The 17,522-nt window shown below is 44.2% G+C and overlaps 1 protein-coding gene across 1 annotated transcript in view; it reads left to right on the top strand.

Annotated features, from left to right (window-relative positions):
* The first annotated feature begins 387 nt into the window (after nt 1–387).
* TANGO6 (transport and golgi organization 6 homolog) overlaps nt 388–17,522 on the top strand; it is a 579,124-nt gene continuing 561,989 nt past the window's right edge. The window contains exons 1-2 of the mRNA XM_086945772.1: nt 388–490; nt 16,363–17,015. Of these exons, the coding sequence (XP_086801898.1) occupies nt 427–490; nt 16,363–17,015 (717 nt within the window). The 5' untranslated portion in view covers nt 388–426. The remainder of the gene's footprint in view (nt 491–16,362; nt 17,016–17,522) is intronic.

Below are 17,522 nucleotides of genomic sequence, written 5' to 3'. Positions count from 1 at the left end.
TAAATAAATACCATAACAAATGTACATACTTCACTTGGTTAAGTACAAAGGCAGGATAGTACAGAACTAGTGTGCGGATTTCCTAAGAATGGGGACAAAAGCTATCAGCGCTGCTTAACCCAGAGTTTGCTTTCATTCTGTTCTACATTGCCCCTATAAAAACATTTTAACTAGTTCACCACAATAATGATCTGAGCGCCGTGATGCATTAAGTGTTAGAACTCACAGATGTTCCCTTTTATACCACGACCAACATAACGGCAGATCTCTTAAAGAACACGCGGTAGATAATGAACTGCAGTCCCGAGGTACGCCACACCCAAGATGGCGCCCAGTGACAACCGGCTGCTCGACGCATTAATTTGACGTAACGCGTCAACACTGTCTAGCGCAGTTCTGGTCTGCTTGAGTGAAGCAGGCGCGGGGATGGAAGGGGGTTTGAATCTAGCCCTTGTCACCGAGGTGCTGGGCTTCCTGGTAACTCCGGCTGGTGAGTGACGGAGACTCTAGAGTTGCCAAAGGGAAGATGTATAGTGGCGGAGCGGGGTAGCGTACAGACAGTGTAAACATTATGCAAAGCTTGCGATGTGCAGGGAAAAGTTTGTGGTGGGCGGTATGTAGAGCTACCAGACCACTCAGTGTCGTCTCGACACAGTCCTATGTTGTCATTTTACAAGTAGCTGTCAAGTTCGTTCATCAAATTGGTTTAATTAAACGGAACCAAAAGTACAGTTGTCAGAATTTACTGATTTATCAGAAAAATCCCAGTACTAAAATCCGAGTATCCCAGTGACATGGCATAATCTGGTAACCCTGTACTTCTGTAGTGAGCAGGGCTGAGTATGGCGTTAAGAGTAAGTACAGTGTGTGGTGTGCAGGGGCACATAATTCATGCTCAGGGCTATGGGCAGTGGGGTAGAATATGGGGTGCATTTAGCTCGCAGACACGTCAGTGTGTCTGTTGTGTAATAAAGATTGTTCTGCAGGGCACAGTATATCACAGGTATATAAATCCTATCTGCTACTTAATAAAAAAAATTAAATATGTTTTTAATTTATTTATTTAATGTATACGAGATTTAATGCGCAGGCAATCTTAAAAGATAAAGTTAAAATCGGTCACATCTTAAAAAAATATAGAGCATGATGTCCATATTACTAATATGTCAGTAAAAATACCAAAAACTGTTTGCATTACGAGAACTTGGTGCAGGGGGGTTCAGATTTAAAGTACCTAGAGCAGTGCACAATTAAATACTTCATGGGCTCTCTATCGGTCAGATCTCACATATATATCTGGTAGCCAGTATGTGTATTGATTTGCTTGAGGTGTGTTCGTCATTCGTCTCGTGTGTGTGTGTGTATGTATATATATATATATATATATATATATCTGGTAGCCACTATATGTATTGATTTGCTTGAGGTGTGTTTGTCAGCCGTCTCATGTTTGGGTGCTTGGTAATGTGATTGGTGTGTTAGCCCTGTTGGCATTTGTGAGTGATGGGCTCTTGAATGGCGCTGTTTGTAAATGTAAGGGTCGTATTATGTTGGGCCCGCAGATGGCAGTGTGAATGGTTTTCTGTGTGTAATGCATGAAAGGTGTGTGAATGGAGTGCAAAGCGGTTGGAGCCTTGCCGTGGCTTTACAGCTCAAGAGCTGAAGTCAGGGATTCTCTGATATGATGTTGAAATTAGTACCAATGACGTTAGCGGATTTGATTTCATAAAGTTATTGGTGAATAAAGTTTTTTTTTTTATACTAACCATTTATTTACCCTCATGCCAAATCCAACCAGTATGCCTGTGATTGACTAGTGGATGGGTATCTAATAATGTTTGGATGATGTTTTGCTTTTTACCATCAGTGCATACTCTCTGTAGTGAACACCTTCTGCCCACACATCATTTTGGAAACTGGTCACTAAGGGAATAATATGTGGTATGCTTTGTGTGGATACCACAAGGTTTACTTACCCAGAAGCCCTTGTAAATTTGATCCAGTGATAAAAAAACATATTTTTTTCCTCACATTTCTGTGTGGGGCAGTTGTGGGAAGACCGGGCTGGCTCAACTTTTCTTACCACCCAGCGGTTCCTGAGGTCTCCCGATAAAAATACTACCTTGCTTGTGTGGGTGGGCCAAGTGCTCGCGACAAGGAAGAGCCCAAAAGGTATTATAGGGACATCTAAATTATCTATCACAAAACTACCTGGTTTTTGCAAGGGGGACACTTGCGTTTTTGGTCCCAGGCTCGGCGGCCTTCTAGGGAAACCTACCAAACCAGCACATTGCTGAAAGCTAGACACCTGGGGGAGTCCAGGGAGGTGTGGCTTGCATGGATCCCACAATGTTTTCTTAACCAGAATAACCTGCAAAAGTGAAACGTTGAATAATAACACAAGTTTTCCTTGCATTTATATGACGTAAACTACAGGAATGTGCTGGGATCCATAAAATCCTACCACCCATCGTTCCCCAAAGTAGCATTCTTATCGGGAGTGCTGGGTGAATGCTGGGTGGTAGGAAATGTGTGCATCCCTGGTCATCCCACAACTTTTCCACACAGAAATGTGAGTGAAATGTAGAGTTTTAACTAAATTGGACGTTTGCCTTGGACTCTGGGTAAGAAAATGTTGTGTAATCCAAGCAAGCCACACTTCCCTGGACTCCCCCGGGTGTCTACTTTTCAGAATAGTCTGGGGTTGGCAGCTTCCCTAGATGGCCGCCAAGCTTAAGGCCAAAACCGCAGGTGCCCCCTTTGCAAAACCAGGTTGTTTTGTGATAATTTTGATGTCTCCATAATACGTTTTGGGCCCTTCCCTGTCGCAGGCACTTGGCCCACCCACTCAAGTGAGGTAGCATTTTTATTAAGAGACCTGGGGGAACGCTGAGTGGGAGGAAATTTGATACAACATGCAGATGCCATGACGTTTTCTAAAAGAAATCCAAGGAAAATATGTTTTTTAGGCAAAGTTTATATTTTGAATGGGATTCTGGGTACAAAAACCTGGTGGGAGCCATGCAAGTCACCCCACTCTATATTCCCCCGGTTGTCTAGTTTATAAATATGTACTGTTTTGGTAGGTTTCCCTAGATGCCGGCTGAGCGGTGCCCCCATTTCTACAGCTACCCCTATTGCAAAGAAACCCATCGTTTTCAGTGGAAAAATGTGAAGTGTCTACATTGCATTTGCCACCCTTTCATATCATGGGCCCTTGGCCTACCCACATAAGTGAGGCCCCAGTTTCTTTTCTGGAGACGTGGGGGAACGCTGTGTGATAGGAAAATTGTGACTGCCTGCAGTGTCCTTGATTTTTGCTAACAGAAATGCAAGAAAAAGTTTTTTTAGACAAAGTTTGAAATTTTCAGGGGATTCTGTGTAAAAGTTAAAAAAAAACTGGTGAGTGCAGTAATTCACCCACCCTGCACTCCACCAGGTGTCTAGTTTTCAAAGATTTGCTTGTTTGGTAGGTTTTCCCAAGTGCCAGCTGAACTGGGGCCCAAAATCTACAGCTAGCCACCTTGTAAAAAAACATGCATTCTGCTGGGTGAAATATGATGTCGCCTAGGTCAAGTTGTGGAGTATTTTGTGTTGCAAGCGCAAGGCCCAGTCACACAAGTGAGGTACCATTTTTATCGAGAAACATGTGGGAATACACAATTTTAGAGCATTTGTTATTATCAATTGAATATCTCTACATTTGGGCCTTTCAAATGTAAGCAAGGGTGTAACACAGAAGACATTTTACAAAATGTCCTCTGGAACACATGCCTGTACGGGTACCCATAAATTCAGGAATGTACAAATAACCACTGCTCCTAAACTCAGTATATGGTGTATATTTTAGAAACACAGAGTTTTCCTTCATACCGTTTTTCCATTCTTCATAATATACCATATGATTTGCTGTATAGTCTCTACACAATGAAAAACCATTGTAAGGTGCAGCTTGGTTGTTGGCTCTGGGTACATCGGGGTCTTGGAAAACCTTTCAGCGCTATATATTCCTGCAACCAGAAAGATCCAGAGAACGTAATGGTATACTGCTTTCGAAAATCTGTCATTCTAAGAAGATGTTACAAATAAAAACATAGACAGAAATGGCTGTTTTTTTCAACTCCATTTCAAATTTGTTTTATTTCAACTGTTACTTTTTATTGGAAAAATCATGAAGGATCTACACAAATGACCCCTTGCTCAATTCAGAATTATGTCTAGTTTTCAGAATTGTATATCTTTCCGGGAACCACCACGGGTTTCATACCCTTTTTACACCACAAACTGGAAGGAGATTGAAAGCAAAAATATAGTAAAAATGGGCTATCTCCAAGAAAAATGCCAAAACTGTGTTAAAAAATGTGTTTTTCAAAATTAAGTCTGCCTGTTCCATAAAGCTGCGAAGATGAGGATTTTAACACTGCAACCTTTTGTTGATGCCGTTTGCTTGAAAAAACACAGACGCTGTCCTGGAGACTTCCTTTCAATGTGCTAATCTTCCAAACCTGCCTTGTTGGAGGACTTAAAATAGTCTAATTAGCTGCCACTAGGATCCTCCATTATGTCCATCTAAGAGAACCCATTTTCCTGTGATCTATACCCTGGCTGCTCATTGCGCCTGGGACCTAATTAAACACCCTTCACAATGCACATACACTGTACCATGAACAAGACAAATAATTCCTCCAGGATAAGATGTTCAATTACGGCACACCCTGCCTAGCTTTCAAATTTCTTAATTATGAAAAATAAATATAGCTGCAAATGCTTCTACGTTCCCGTGCAATGCTTACAGAATACTATGTATGTTTTAATTTACTTAGTTCAGGAAACATGTCTTTCAAAACATAGCTCTTGTCCCCTAAAGAATGAAACTTTGTCGATTACCCCTGTGTTCTTTTCACCCAGAACGCTGGAGTTTTCAACCCACCACCCTCTCTGTGATCTTATGGTAGAAACAAAATTGATACTAGACCTTACTGCCCAAAACCCATTCTTTGAATGGAGGAAAACAAAGAAATGATGGGTATATGTTTGAAATAGTCTTGATCACTGGTATTTACCCGGGACCCTTTCCACTTCATCTTTTTTTTCTCACTTGGCCACTCCAGTCAGAGACCAGCCATATACAAATCGAGCTTCCTGCTACTTCAATAGCACCAATACAACCTGAACTGCTAGGCCACGTCTCCTCTAGATGGGAGCGAAAGCAGTCCCTGACTCATTTCATCCTGGCTGGGTGTGGAAACATTTTCATAGTGTTTGGGGATCTGAGCTCAAATTGTTATGTATTTATTATGTGGTGTTTCAATAGCGTCAACTTAACTAAAAAGCAGCAGAGTGCTGTACATGGTGTATTAAGTCAGCGAGTGATGGGAGCAAAAGCTGGCTTATGGCCTGTTAATGTTTTGTAGTGTACTTTACAGAGGTGCATCTTAGTCTCTCTACTGAATTGGAACAGCATTTGAGCGTCCTAATGGATATTGGAATGATGTTCATTATCCTGGGTGCATGGATGGAAAAGGCCTATTGCCTTGTTTTTACCTTCTTACAATTCTTAGTCTGCATTGTGGTGGTGACCTGGCTACAGGTGTGAGCGGGGGTGCTGGTCTTAATGGCTTAGTACATGATACAGCTGGTATGGAAGAGGGTGAGGGCTAGCAAGGGAAGCCAATAGAGTTCCATTGCCAATGGTACCTGTGAGAATATTCTCAGTATGAGAAACTTCCTCTCAACCACAGTCCTAGGTTTACGGCAGGACAGTAATCTTCTGCCATTGATATCCATGTCACTGACAAAATCCTTGGTGTTTGGGTGAATGTGCTTGAGATCACGTGTGTCTCTTCCTCGGACGTTCATGGCTTCCTCTCGTACCCATTCCCAAAGATAGCTCGCTGCCTAGCGAGTGTGCTAAACTAGATAGTTGCTCATATCTGTGGCACTTTAAGCACATCACCACATCAGCCGATTAGGGGACACCTTCCTCCCTTCACTTTGTGCTTCTGACTGGAAACCTAGTTCCCCTTAGGCTTCTGTCCCGACCGGGTGCAATGGGGACCATTCTTGCCCTTCTTTTCCAGCTTGCAACCATTCTGCTGGGAGTTTGTCTCCCCTTAAGGGCTGGAACCAAGCTGCTCCAGCCCCTTGTTCACCTGGTTGGCTTACCACTGGTTGGAAAACACAGGATATTTCTCTGAATTCTTCTCAGTCGTATCTGACAGGTGCTGCCTGGGTGAGGCGTAGCACCCCTTCATAGGTCACTCCACCACCATCAACTGGTTAAGCAACTGATAATCGATTGATTCCATCCCTCTTAACGCTTCATTCCAGTTATGCATTATGATGTGGGTCTTGTTCTCAAACATAACCCCATTTGTCTTCTTGTTCTTGCAGATTCTCCGAAGGTACTGAGCTGGCTAGAACTCAAACAATACAATCTAAGCCTCTTTCTTGCTCTCTTATATGTCAAATTGCCATTCTCAGGCGTCCTTCCAACGACCTTAGTCCCTTAGAGCAGGAGGCAATTCAGTAGAGTCAGTGGAACCACCCTAAATTATTAGTGCTTTGCTCCTACATATGTAGCATGTCTTTGCTTATTTTAGTGGTGGAGCTCTTGGGTTTGGAGGAGGAGTCCATTTTCCCCCACTAACTATCCATTTAGAGATTCAAACTGGTGACCCCTCTGGGACAATTAAATGATGTCCCATAACCTATAAAAAAACACAGGGTTATTGCGCGAGTGGTCTACCGTTAATCCAGACTCCGTTCTTCAACGGATCTTGACCACCAACATGAGCCAAGTCTTAGAATGCCTGGAAAATAGTGTAAATCCACCATTCATGTTAAAGGCCTTTGCTGCAATAACTGAGACTATTACTGCTGATTTATCCAGTGACTACAGAATAAGATCCCGGAAGCAATGCAAGTGGTTTAACAGTGATTGCTCACAATCCCACAATAAACTTGTCAAGCCACTGAAAAAATCCCTAGGACAACTTGATGGTAGAACATCTTCTATATGATTATAAACGGGTGCTAGGGAGTCACAAACTAGATATAAGAATAGAAGCTTGGGAACAACTGCATGTAGCTTTTCAAAGTAAAGACCCCAGAGTCTTATGGAAAACTGTTAAATTTTCTCTTGAGCTCACACAATAGCAGTATTGATGTTACAATCATGCCTGAAGTGTGGGTAGAATATTTTTCCTGTTTTTGCAGCGCTAATGGCGAGCACTACTCCAACTTAAAATATGGGACATCAGAGCTGGCTCAGCCGACGCTTGACGAAGTCAAAAGGCCATTAAATCAAACTGTGAAAAACAAGGCTCCTGACCATGACGGCATCCCAGCAGATCTGTTTTTGGCCAACTCTGCTTTATGGCTCCCTCTGCAGACTAACATTTTAAGCTGCATAGCATCCCAGGACCCCCCTAAATCATGGGGATCTGTAATAATAGTCCCCATTTTTAAGAAAGGGGACAGGTCAGACCCAAAATGTTATTGCCCCATTTATTTAATTGACTGCACCTGCAAATTGATGGGCAGGGTTATATTGGAGCGGTTGGACGCCTGGGTACCCGACAGTGGGAAATTTTCAGATGTACAATATGGTTTGAGGATGTGGAAGTATGGGTGAAATAGTGTGATCGTTTTCTTGCTCTTGAGCCTGCTCTGAGTGAAGAGTATGTTGATCCTGATGGTTAATGAAGTGATTGTTTGCTTCTGAAATAACACTCCTATTAGCTTGCTTGATGCCTGCATTTCCCTGCTATTAAAATGTCATTGTGTGGCTTAAAACTTGAATACAAGTCTCCTACATACTTTTCTGTGCCTTACTTGGTGTGATAGGTTATGATAAAAAAATAATAATTATAATGGCACCTTTGACAATGCACAAAAAAGCTCCAACACAGTTCCAGGGGAGTCCACACCAGCTTGTTTGGGGCATGGATGTAGAACACGCCACCGAAGGGTGAGCGTTAACAATGGCTACCAGCATCCACCAGGCATTCAGCAAAGTGCCACCAAGAACCCTCTTGCTTCTTCGATTCTGAAGTAGCCCATTCCTGAGGCGGAAGCCGGGAGGTGGCGGTACGATTTCTAATTGCATTCTGCTGGTTTTAAAAATTGTTTTGGTGTCACTTATATTGCTGTGTTTTAATAGTGAGACTCAGAAACACAAAGCTTACCGCCCTCATTGCTCTTTTGAGGCAGCAGCCCAACGCTTCCATCTACGCACAGCCGATCTGAACGCTGTTGCGCTTTCTGTTCACTTGAGCGGCCGCCATCATCTCAGGTGTGCTCGCTGACCACGCCCCCTTGAGGCCACACCCCCGCCCAGCCTATAAAAACGCTGACAACTAGCGTACACTTTGATTTCCAAACCCACTCCTGAGGCGGAAGCCGGGAGGTGGCGGTACGATTTCTAATTGCATTCTGCTTGTTTTAAAAATTGTTTTGCTGCCACTTATATTGCTGTGTTTTAATAGTGCGACTCAGAAACACAAAGCTTACCGCCCTCATTGCTCTTTTGAGGCAGCAGCCCAACGCTTCCATCTACGCACAGCCGATCTGAACGCTGTTGCGCTTTCTGTTCACTTGAGCGGCCGCCATCATCACAGGCGTGCTCGCTGACCACGCCCACTTGAGGCCACACCCCCCTTAGCTAGATATGTGCATGCACAGGAAGCTCAGCGGACGAGCACAGCGGGAGCGCCGTTTGCGCGCCGAAGGCCCGCCTAAGGCAAGCCCGTTTTGCCCGTCCGCGCCAAGTCCGCGACAGGCGCAGGAAACTCTGGCTTAACGCCCCCCTCAGTAAGGTACCAGCCTAACGACCTGCACCATCTACGCGGGATGAACAACTGCAATTGCAAACTCGACATGAAGAACCTAAACGGTCCTTTTAGCTGTAAACTCTGCCGGTGGTCTTCCGACAGAGACCCAGCTAAGTCACCTACTCCCGTAAGCAACCCCATGGATAACATACCGCACTTTAAAGGAGGGCTGATCAATGCTCGCTCCATGTGTCGGCACAACCAAGACATAAGAGACCTTATCCTAAATTTAGACCTCGATTGCCTCCTGATAACTGAAACATGGCTAACGGACGATAGCAACCCTGATCTAGCTATAGCCCTCCCCCAGGGCTTTTCCATTTTTAGGCAAGACAGACTGAAGGGGAGAGGCGGAGGAGTTGCCGTAGTACTCAGAAACCGCTTCAACTGCCACACCTTCAACTTAGACCCCCTAAAAGACATCGAAGGTCTTGGCTTCTCCATCAAACTTAATGAATCCTCGTCCTTTTCAGGAGGATTAATCTATCGCCCCCCTGGTAATGCCACCAGATTTCTGGACACTCTGAGTGACTCCTTGGGTCACCTCCTCCTTAGATACCCACACTTCACTCTTGTTGGGGATTTCAATTTACACCTTGAGTCCAAAACCGACGTACAGGCCAACAACTTTCTACAGACCCTAGAAATGTTCAACCTTCATCAAAGAGTTACTCAGCCCACTCACTTACTAGGGCATACACTTGATGGGGTATGCACTAACCTTCCCCTTCTAACAACCCTACCTCCTGTCCCTCAAATATGGACTGATCATAGACTGATCCTGTTCCATATTAACACCCTACGCCCGCAGACTACCAGTAAACCCAGCTCACACCTGGATAACCTCGTCAACTGGAAAGTGATACAGGAAAACTTTGAGTTAAATCCTATCACCCAATCTCAGACCCCAAATCTCACCGGGGACGCCGAACATGACACTAATCTCTTCCACAACTGGATTTGTCAGGAAATTAGAGCACGTGAACCTCCCAATCGCCCCCGAAAAAAAGGATAAAAAACCTAAGACCAATGCCCCCTGGTTCAGCCCAGATCTAGCAATAGCCCATCTATCTTGCAGAAAAGCCGAACGCAAGTGGCGTAGAATGTACGACACGGCAGACAGACTTTCATATATTCTGCTGAGGAAAATATACCATTCCAACATTAAAACAGCTAAAAAAGTCTTTTATACGAACGCCATTAAGGAGTCCAAACAGAAACAAAAAACATTGTTTTCGATAGTGAAAACGTTCACCCAGCCCAGAGCGTTACAACCTGAAATTCCCCCATCTCAAGAGTTTTGTAACCAAATTGCCGACTTCTTTGAGGAGAAAATCGACGCCATCCCAAAAAATTTCCCTCCACCCCAAGTAACTCAGACTTCAAGCAAATCCGCACAGAAAGTAATTCCAGTTGGAAGTCTTAAAAACTTCACACCAGTCAATCTAGATCAAACTAGAGAAGTTATCTTGGCATGCAAATCTGGGTCACCCTCTGACCCCTGCCCCCCCAGAATTCTCCATCAACTCATTGATGTGGTGAACCCAATCATTAACAAAAGCATAAAATGGAAGGTGCACACAATCAAAGTCCAAAGGAAGTATAGTGTATTTAGTATCTTCTTCTTTTATTTAACAGTTTTCAAAAACAGGCACAGCCAACGCGTTTCGTTCCATTAGCCTTGTGGAACTTCGTCAGGGCGAAATAATTTAATTTTAGAGTTTTTTGTCAATCTGTTTGAACAACCACTGTGGATAAGGCAACAACTAGCACTGGGATTTCAAGGCATGTAACCTTCTTATATGCAGCGGTGTTATTTGAACTGGAAACGAGTGGGAAGGCCCAGTGGGTTTTCAAAATGTTGAATCAAGCGGAGTTCAGAAATTTAGAAGCTCAAGTGTGGCGATGGTTCAAGGTGGTGTGGGCGTCTGTCAGGGAGTCTAATTTTCGAAAGGAAAGTTCCTTAATTCTATCTCTCAATGTCCAACTCCGGTACGAGCGTAAATAGTAGCCGTGGAGGTCCGTTGAACGTGGTGGTCGTAGTAATGGCCACCGAGCACCTGTGGTCGGGCGCTTGGAAACAGTGTGAAGTCTCACAACATACTCCACCCCCAACAATCAGGCTTTCGCCCCCATCACTCTACAGAAACTGCACTGATTGAATTAACAGACTCTATAAAGCTGCTGCAGGACCAGAAGAAGAATGCCGTCCTCATTCTCCTAGACCTCACAGCGGCGTTTGATACCATCTCGCATTCCATTCTGATTAGCAGACTGAAAGATATCGGTATCTCAGAGGTGGTTCTAGCGTCGATAACGTCCTTTTTAACCGACAGATCGCAAACGATCGCCCTAGGCCCTTTCCTCTCCAAAGAGAAGAGGGTCTCATCAGGAGTCCCCCAGGGCTCCATCCTGAGCCCTCTCCTCTTCAATATTTACCTAATTCCACTCATATCTCTGATTGAGTCATTCGGCATACTCGTAACATCGTATGCCGATGATACGCAACTCATTGTGCCCCTAGACGAACATTCGACTAAGGCGGAGCAAAACCTCAAAAGCTGTCTGAAGGCTGTTTTTCATTGGATGGATATTAACCATCTTAAATGCAATTCCAGCAAGACAGAGATCCCCCCCAATGGGAAAAAATACCAACTTCTGTCCAGGCCTATGGTGGCCTGAAGATTCGGCCGCTCCCCCCCAGACCGTTACAACTGCAAGGAATCTTGGAGTCCTGTTCGACACCGATTTGTCCTTCGACCAACACGTTAGGACTGTGGCTGGCCGATGTTTCTGAATCATAAAGTCTCTAAAAAAATGTTTTGACTTTTTACGGATAGACTCTAGAAAAACCGTAGCAGTGGCCCTAGTTCTCGCACGCCTGGACTACTGCAACGGTCTTCTGGCTGGCGCTAAGAAAGCTACACTCAAAAAACTCCAAAGTGTACTCCACTCTGCAGCCAGACTAGTTTTGAAGCTTCCCAGAAAATCTTCAATATCCGCAGCTTTAAAATCTTTACACTGGCTCCCACTTCATAAAAGAATATTCTTAAAGATTCTTATTGTCGCTTTCCGGGCATTTAATAACTCCGGCCCGAAATATCTCATCAATCGTTTCCCTCACTACGCAGATCCCTCCGCTCCGCCAATGACAACCTAATCCTTCCAGCTAGGTTCAATCTGAAAACCAAAGGTGGCAAAACCTTAAATTACCTGGCCACTAAAGCCTGGAACCTCATGCCCAAAAACCTGAGGTCCCAAACCCAAGAAAAACACTTCAGGAAATTACTAAAAACCTGGATTTTTAATCTTCCTGATGACTACACCTTGGCAGCCATCTAATTCTTCAGCCTTTAGGAAGTAATTTGATCTCCTACCATGAAATCAGCGCCAAGATGCTCCTTCCGGAGTGACCGTTGCGCTCTGTAAATACCCCTACAAATTACAAATTACAAATAAGTGCATAGATTAGTGTCTGATTAGGGAGTTCGGGAAGTTTGTGGCAACAGGCACTCCCTTAGACACAGCACAAACACCCATGAAGAGAACCTTTACACCATAGGTTTTTGTGGAGGCTGGTTGTGGTAGAGGATGCTACGTCGGCTGCTTATCCCACTAAGCTCCCTTAGCAGGTACACTGGTAATTTTCGGCCAGATTTTGGGGCTACTTCTCCTCCAGGGGCCAACAATGATACAGGGGCAGCAGAGGCCAATCACATGCAGGCTTCTCCAATACCATTTCCCCCGGTGAGTGGTCTCCCTCAGTAGGGGACAGGTAGGCACATTGTTTTCACAACTGGCGGGTAATTACGTCAGACGCCTGGGTTCTAGACACAGTATAATGTTTTCACATAGAACTCTTTGGATCACCCAGGCAGGGCTCACACACTCAACCTTTATTTTCCTGTCAAGATATCTTTCTCGTTCAAGAGGAAATGTCATCCCTTCTCGTAAAAGATGCGATTATCCCGGTCTCAGTTCACCCTGTCTTACTAGTGCAGAAGCAGGACGGAGGCCACCGGCCAGTTATTTACCTGCGGGAATTCAACCAGTAGCTCCCATTCTGCCACTTAAAGATGAAGGGCATATACCTCCTCATAAATTTGCTTCAGGACGGCGACTGGATGGTCTGGCTGGATCTGAAGGACGTATACCCCACCATCCCTATCTATACTCCACTATGCAGACTCCTACAGTTTTTCTGGGGCCCACAGACCTAGAAATTCACAACCCTCCCGTTTGGTCTATCATCAGTGCCTTGGTGTTTCACCATGATACTCAGGCCAGCAATAGACCATCTCTGGTCACAAGGATCATGCATCTCTGCATGATATTCTTGTCAAAGACTAGTGTCTCAAATAATTGAGGGAACACCTTCAGCAGACGGTATCTCTTCTAGTGAATCTAGGCTTTGACGAAAAAAAACTATTTTGGCCCCTTCTCAGACCATTGCCTTCCTAGGTTTCGTAATAGACTCATTGCAGGCAACACTTAGTCTCCCGTCCAGGAAGTGGAAAAACATCAGGCAGGAATTACGCATAACTGTAAAAACAGGAAACTTCTCTACTTCAAATTACAAGTCTGGTCAGCCTACTGCCGCCTTCCATACTAGCCATATTCCCAGGCCCTCTCCACTACAGGGCTCTTCGATGGTTGAAGGCTCACCATCTTCGGAAGAGACTCACAGAAGGGACCACTCCCTCAGGAGGTAAAGAAAAAGATGGTCTGGTGGCTCTCCAACATGGAAGCATGACGTGGATGAGTCATTTTTCTTTCCATTTTGGATCTGGTTATCGAGTCCGTCCAGCAGATAAGGCTGGGGAGCTCAGTGTGCTGCTTTTTCCACAGGCAGGCTGTGGTCTTTTGTGAGTGATGCCTACATATCAGCGATCTGGGACTCCTAGCAGGATCCTTCGCGGTGCAATTCCAGATCAAGGATAGATTCCAATCCACGGTGTATATGAAAATGGACAATGTGGCTGCGGTGTGATATATCGATCACCTGAGCAAGACGAGATCTAGAGCTCTTGCAGAACATCTAGGAATTCTGCCTGGAGAAGAACATCTCAGTGACTGCGGATTTTCTGCCTGGGATAATGAATACAGTCATAGATTGGTACTCTCGACATTTTCATGATGAAAGTGCATAGAAACGTGATCTGACGTCTTTCGTGAAGCTCGTGAGACAATGGGGTCTATTCATTATGGACCTGTTTTGCCTCCAGACTGGATCAATAGCTGCCCAGGTTCTTCAGCTGGAGGCCAAGGCAGAATGCAGGGGCAATGGACACTTGTCTACAGGACTGGTCCAAGGAGCAGGGGTTTGCTTCCCCCCTTTTTTCCTGTCGGCACAGGTGTGGAGGCAAATAGTGGGTTCGATGGTGTGGGACTCTGATGTGGAGGTCTCAGGTGTGGGTTCGAATTCTGGTGGAACTTTCATGGGATTCTCCAATCCTTCTCACCCATTGCCCAGCTCATCTATGGTACCCTGTGGGGAATGCTCACTGTCTGGAGATTGACAGCATGTCTTAGCTTATGGCCTGGAGGATTACAAGGATTACAAGGAACTATGAAAATTCCTTGGCCTTTCGTGACAAGCTCAATCACTCCTTTCCAGGGCATGGGCAGATGCGACTGCTATGAGGTATAAGTAGGCATGTCAAGTTGGGTTTGTTGTTGTGTACAGAGGAATGTGGATCCCGTGGAGTCAGATTTTGCCAGCATCTTCAACTTCCTCACATGTATCGCGGAGCAAGGACTAGCTTACAGGTCGCTAAATGCCTTCTGATGTGCCATCTCAGCTGGGCACATTAAAATTGATGGAAGAACACCCGCTGGTCAGAAAATTGGTTATAGGTGTCCGTCTATCGTTACTTCGAGTACCTAGGTACTCTTTGCTCTGGGATGTAAATAACGTTCTGAATCAGTTTCTTTCCTGGTAAAGCAACAATATTTGTCAAGGAAGGAGCTGTCAGACAAATTAGCAATGCTCCCCTGCCTGGTGTCATCTCAGCAAATCGCCAGTGATGTCAGGGCATTAGGTAGTTTGTGTTACTCTGATGCTGCTAACATGTTTAAATGTGAATTTAGTGCAGTATTTGACACCTTTTTGGCGGAGTCAGTACCTATGAAAAAAACGGAGTAATGTAACCACTTGGAGCAGCGCATGTCATAGGAAGAAAGAGGGGGCAAGAGCAGTGAAGCAGGGCTTTGTGGACTGTGTTGGGCTGTGATTGGCTGGAGTTATGTTGTTTGTTTTCCGCAGTGGCTCTTAGGAACATAGTTTTATTGAAGTGAATCTTCTTGGCTGCTGGAAAAAACTAAATCCTCACCTCTGAGTCCTTAATAGAATTGAAACTTTCTATTGCGATAGCTAGGACATTTTCCATTCTTAACTTAAAAACCTTAACTGGCGGTACAGGACAGGACTCACCTTATGATTTTTCCCTTTTTTTTAACCAATGATTGCAGATATGGCATTCCCTCTCCATCTTAAAATCTTTGTATATGATTCCCACAAGGTAGTGTTAGAGACTTTACGCTTCACTCTGAAGTGTGCCACAACAAAATGAAGATAGACATAATTGATGCAGTTAGTTTGTCACAGAGCATTAAGCCTCCCCATATTTTGTGTGGTTCAACTGTGGCAATGTCCCCACAAGTGAATATGTTTTCTATTAAGTGGGAAAAATGTTGCTTTGTGCTTTTTACCTAGTCTTACATCTATGCATTTTGGGCATTGTTTGATAGACATTGTCGTACTTTTATGGCTGACAGGTCTATTCCTCTCAGTTTAAATCTGTGGTGTTGTGATGCTTAACTGTTCTCAAACAGATGGAGCAGGCTATTAATTGGAACCAATTACAAGTCTGTTTATAAAGGTTCTCCCCACAACTGCCAAATTGTAGTTTTGCAGAGACTCAAAACATGCTCTCCTCGTAATATTCAAGGGCTTTGAGGCGTAGGTGAAAATGCACTATACAAGCATCTGGATATATTTTAATAATACTCCTAAAACACCATGCCATCATTACTTTTTTCTGTTTATCTTGCTCACACTCTTCTATTTGTTTCAGCTGAAGTACAAAAGAGAAAATTTCCGTGACCATCCACAGTATTAAACATGCCTTGCTGGCCTCTAGGTCAAGTTCTCAACCTAAAATGTATTTAAATCATTTACATAGCCACAGAACAGCTTTTAGCTTTACCAATCCAAGCAAAATTTTCAAAAAATGAAAATAAGACTATAAAGTGGAGTCCATTAATCCTGTCAACTAAAGGCAGGCGTTGTTCAAGGTTGGTCAGCAGTTGTCTTTCACAGTGTTTGAGGCTCTTAAATATATATATAATATATATATAATTATTGTTATTTTAATTTTTTTTGTACTTTGAGAGTAACGAACCCTGGTGGGTCACTAACATCAAACCATTGCCATGTTCTGTCATGGAAAGCAAACCTGTGTTCCAAAGTTAAGGACAAAAACATAATGTCAAACTAAGTCGTGACTTGTTTCTTTTACTCTTTTAGAATTGGACTCCGCTTCGCCTAGCACAGCCAAGGGAGATGCTCTCCTTAAAAATTTGCAACGCAACCTGGCCTCTGTTGAGGAGAAACTTAATAATGATACCAGATACAAGGAGCTAAGGTGCGTAAGGGAGCAGATGGCCAAGCAAGCCACATGGCTCGAGAAGTCTGAAGATGTCACGTGGACTTTCACCTCTGAAGCCTTACTGCTGCTGCTGTGTTTGAAACATTGTATGGTTGAGTTAACCAACTCCTTCCAGCCATCACAACCCAACCTCAAGACCCCGGAGGCTGCTCCTGCTCTTTCTCCTGACACCTTGAGTATCTCTCAGCAGAAGACTGTTCAGTCTGTGCTTCAGTTTGTCATCACTTTGGGTATTTCTGCATATCTCATGCCTGGCATTGGAGTTCCGCTGAGGCGCCGCTCTGCATTTGGGGCTGTGGTTGAGGATCTAATGACTTGCAATGGGACGCCTAGTGCAACACGCAGGCTCTTCATTAGCTGCACCGCACTGCTGGAAGTGGCGCACCATCCTTCGCTGGGCAATCTTGTGCTGACACGTCACCTTGGGGATATCATGGCAGGCCTGTGCCAGCTGGGGTTTTGCCCAACAAAAACAAAGGCAGAAACAGCAGTGCCAATGCAAGAGTTGAAGGTACTTCGTCCTTAAAGAATTAATCGATTTAGTTTTTTACTGATTTTAGGCTTCATGCAATGTAATGTATTTCCAGTTCTAGGGTGATATCTAATTTTCTTCTGTTATGTTATTTTGTTTTGTTGAGTGCACACATTAACATGATTTCTTCTTAGTGTCCGAGCAGCAGTAAAACCCTTTATAAATAATCAAATATAATTATCACCAAAGTAGGTTTAAAGTTCTTCCTAAATAGCAGGTAGTTTCAGCTTTTCTACCAAAGGGTAGGCAAGCAGTTTTTGAATGGTTTAAACAGAATCAACTACTGTGCAATTAGGAAAAATCAGAAATGATCTTTTTTGGTTATAATCCAGGAGAGGAGTGGCGTGATTGGTGGCCACAGAATATGTCTCCTCCTGCCGCCCTAGCTACAACTGTCAAGAATCTGGGGGTGAAAATGGACGCCGACATGTCCATGAAATCACAGGTCCAGGCTGTGGCAGGCACATGTTTTGGCCTACTGAAAAA

The sequence above is a fragment of the Lissotriton vulgaris genome, chromosome 12 (genome assembly GCF_964263255.1).
Source record: "Lissotriton vulgaris chromosome 12, aLisVul1.2, whole genome shotgun sequence".
Classification (NCBI taxonomy): domain Eukaryota; kingdom Metazoa; phylum Chordata; class Amphibia; order Caudata; family Salamandridae; genus Lissotriton; species Lissotriton vulgaris.
Note: the sequence above shows the minus strand (reverse complement) of the source record. Positions and strands in the feature narration are given on the sequence as shown.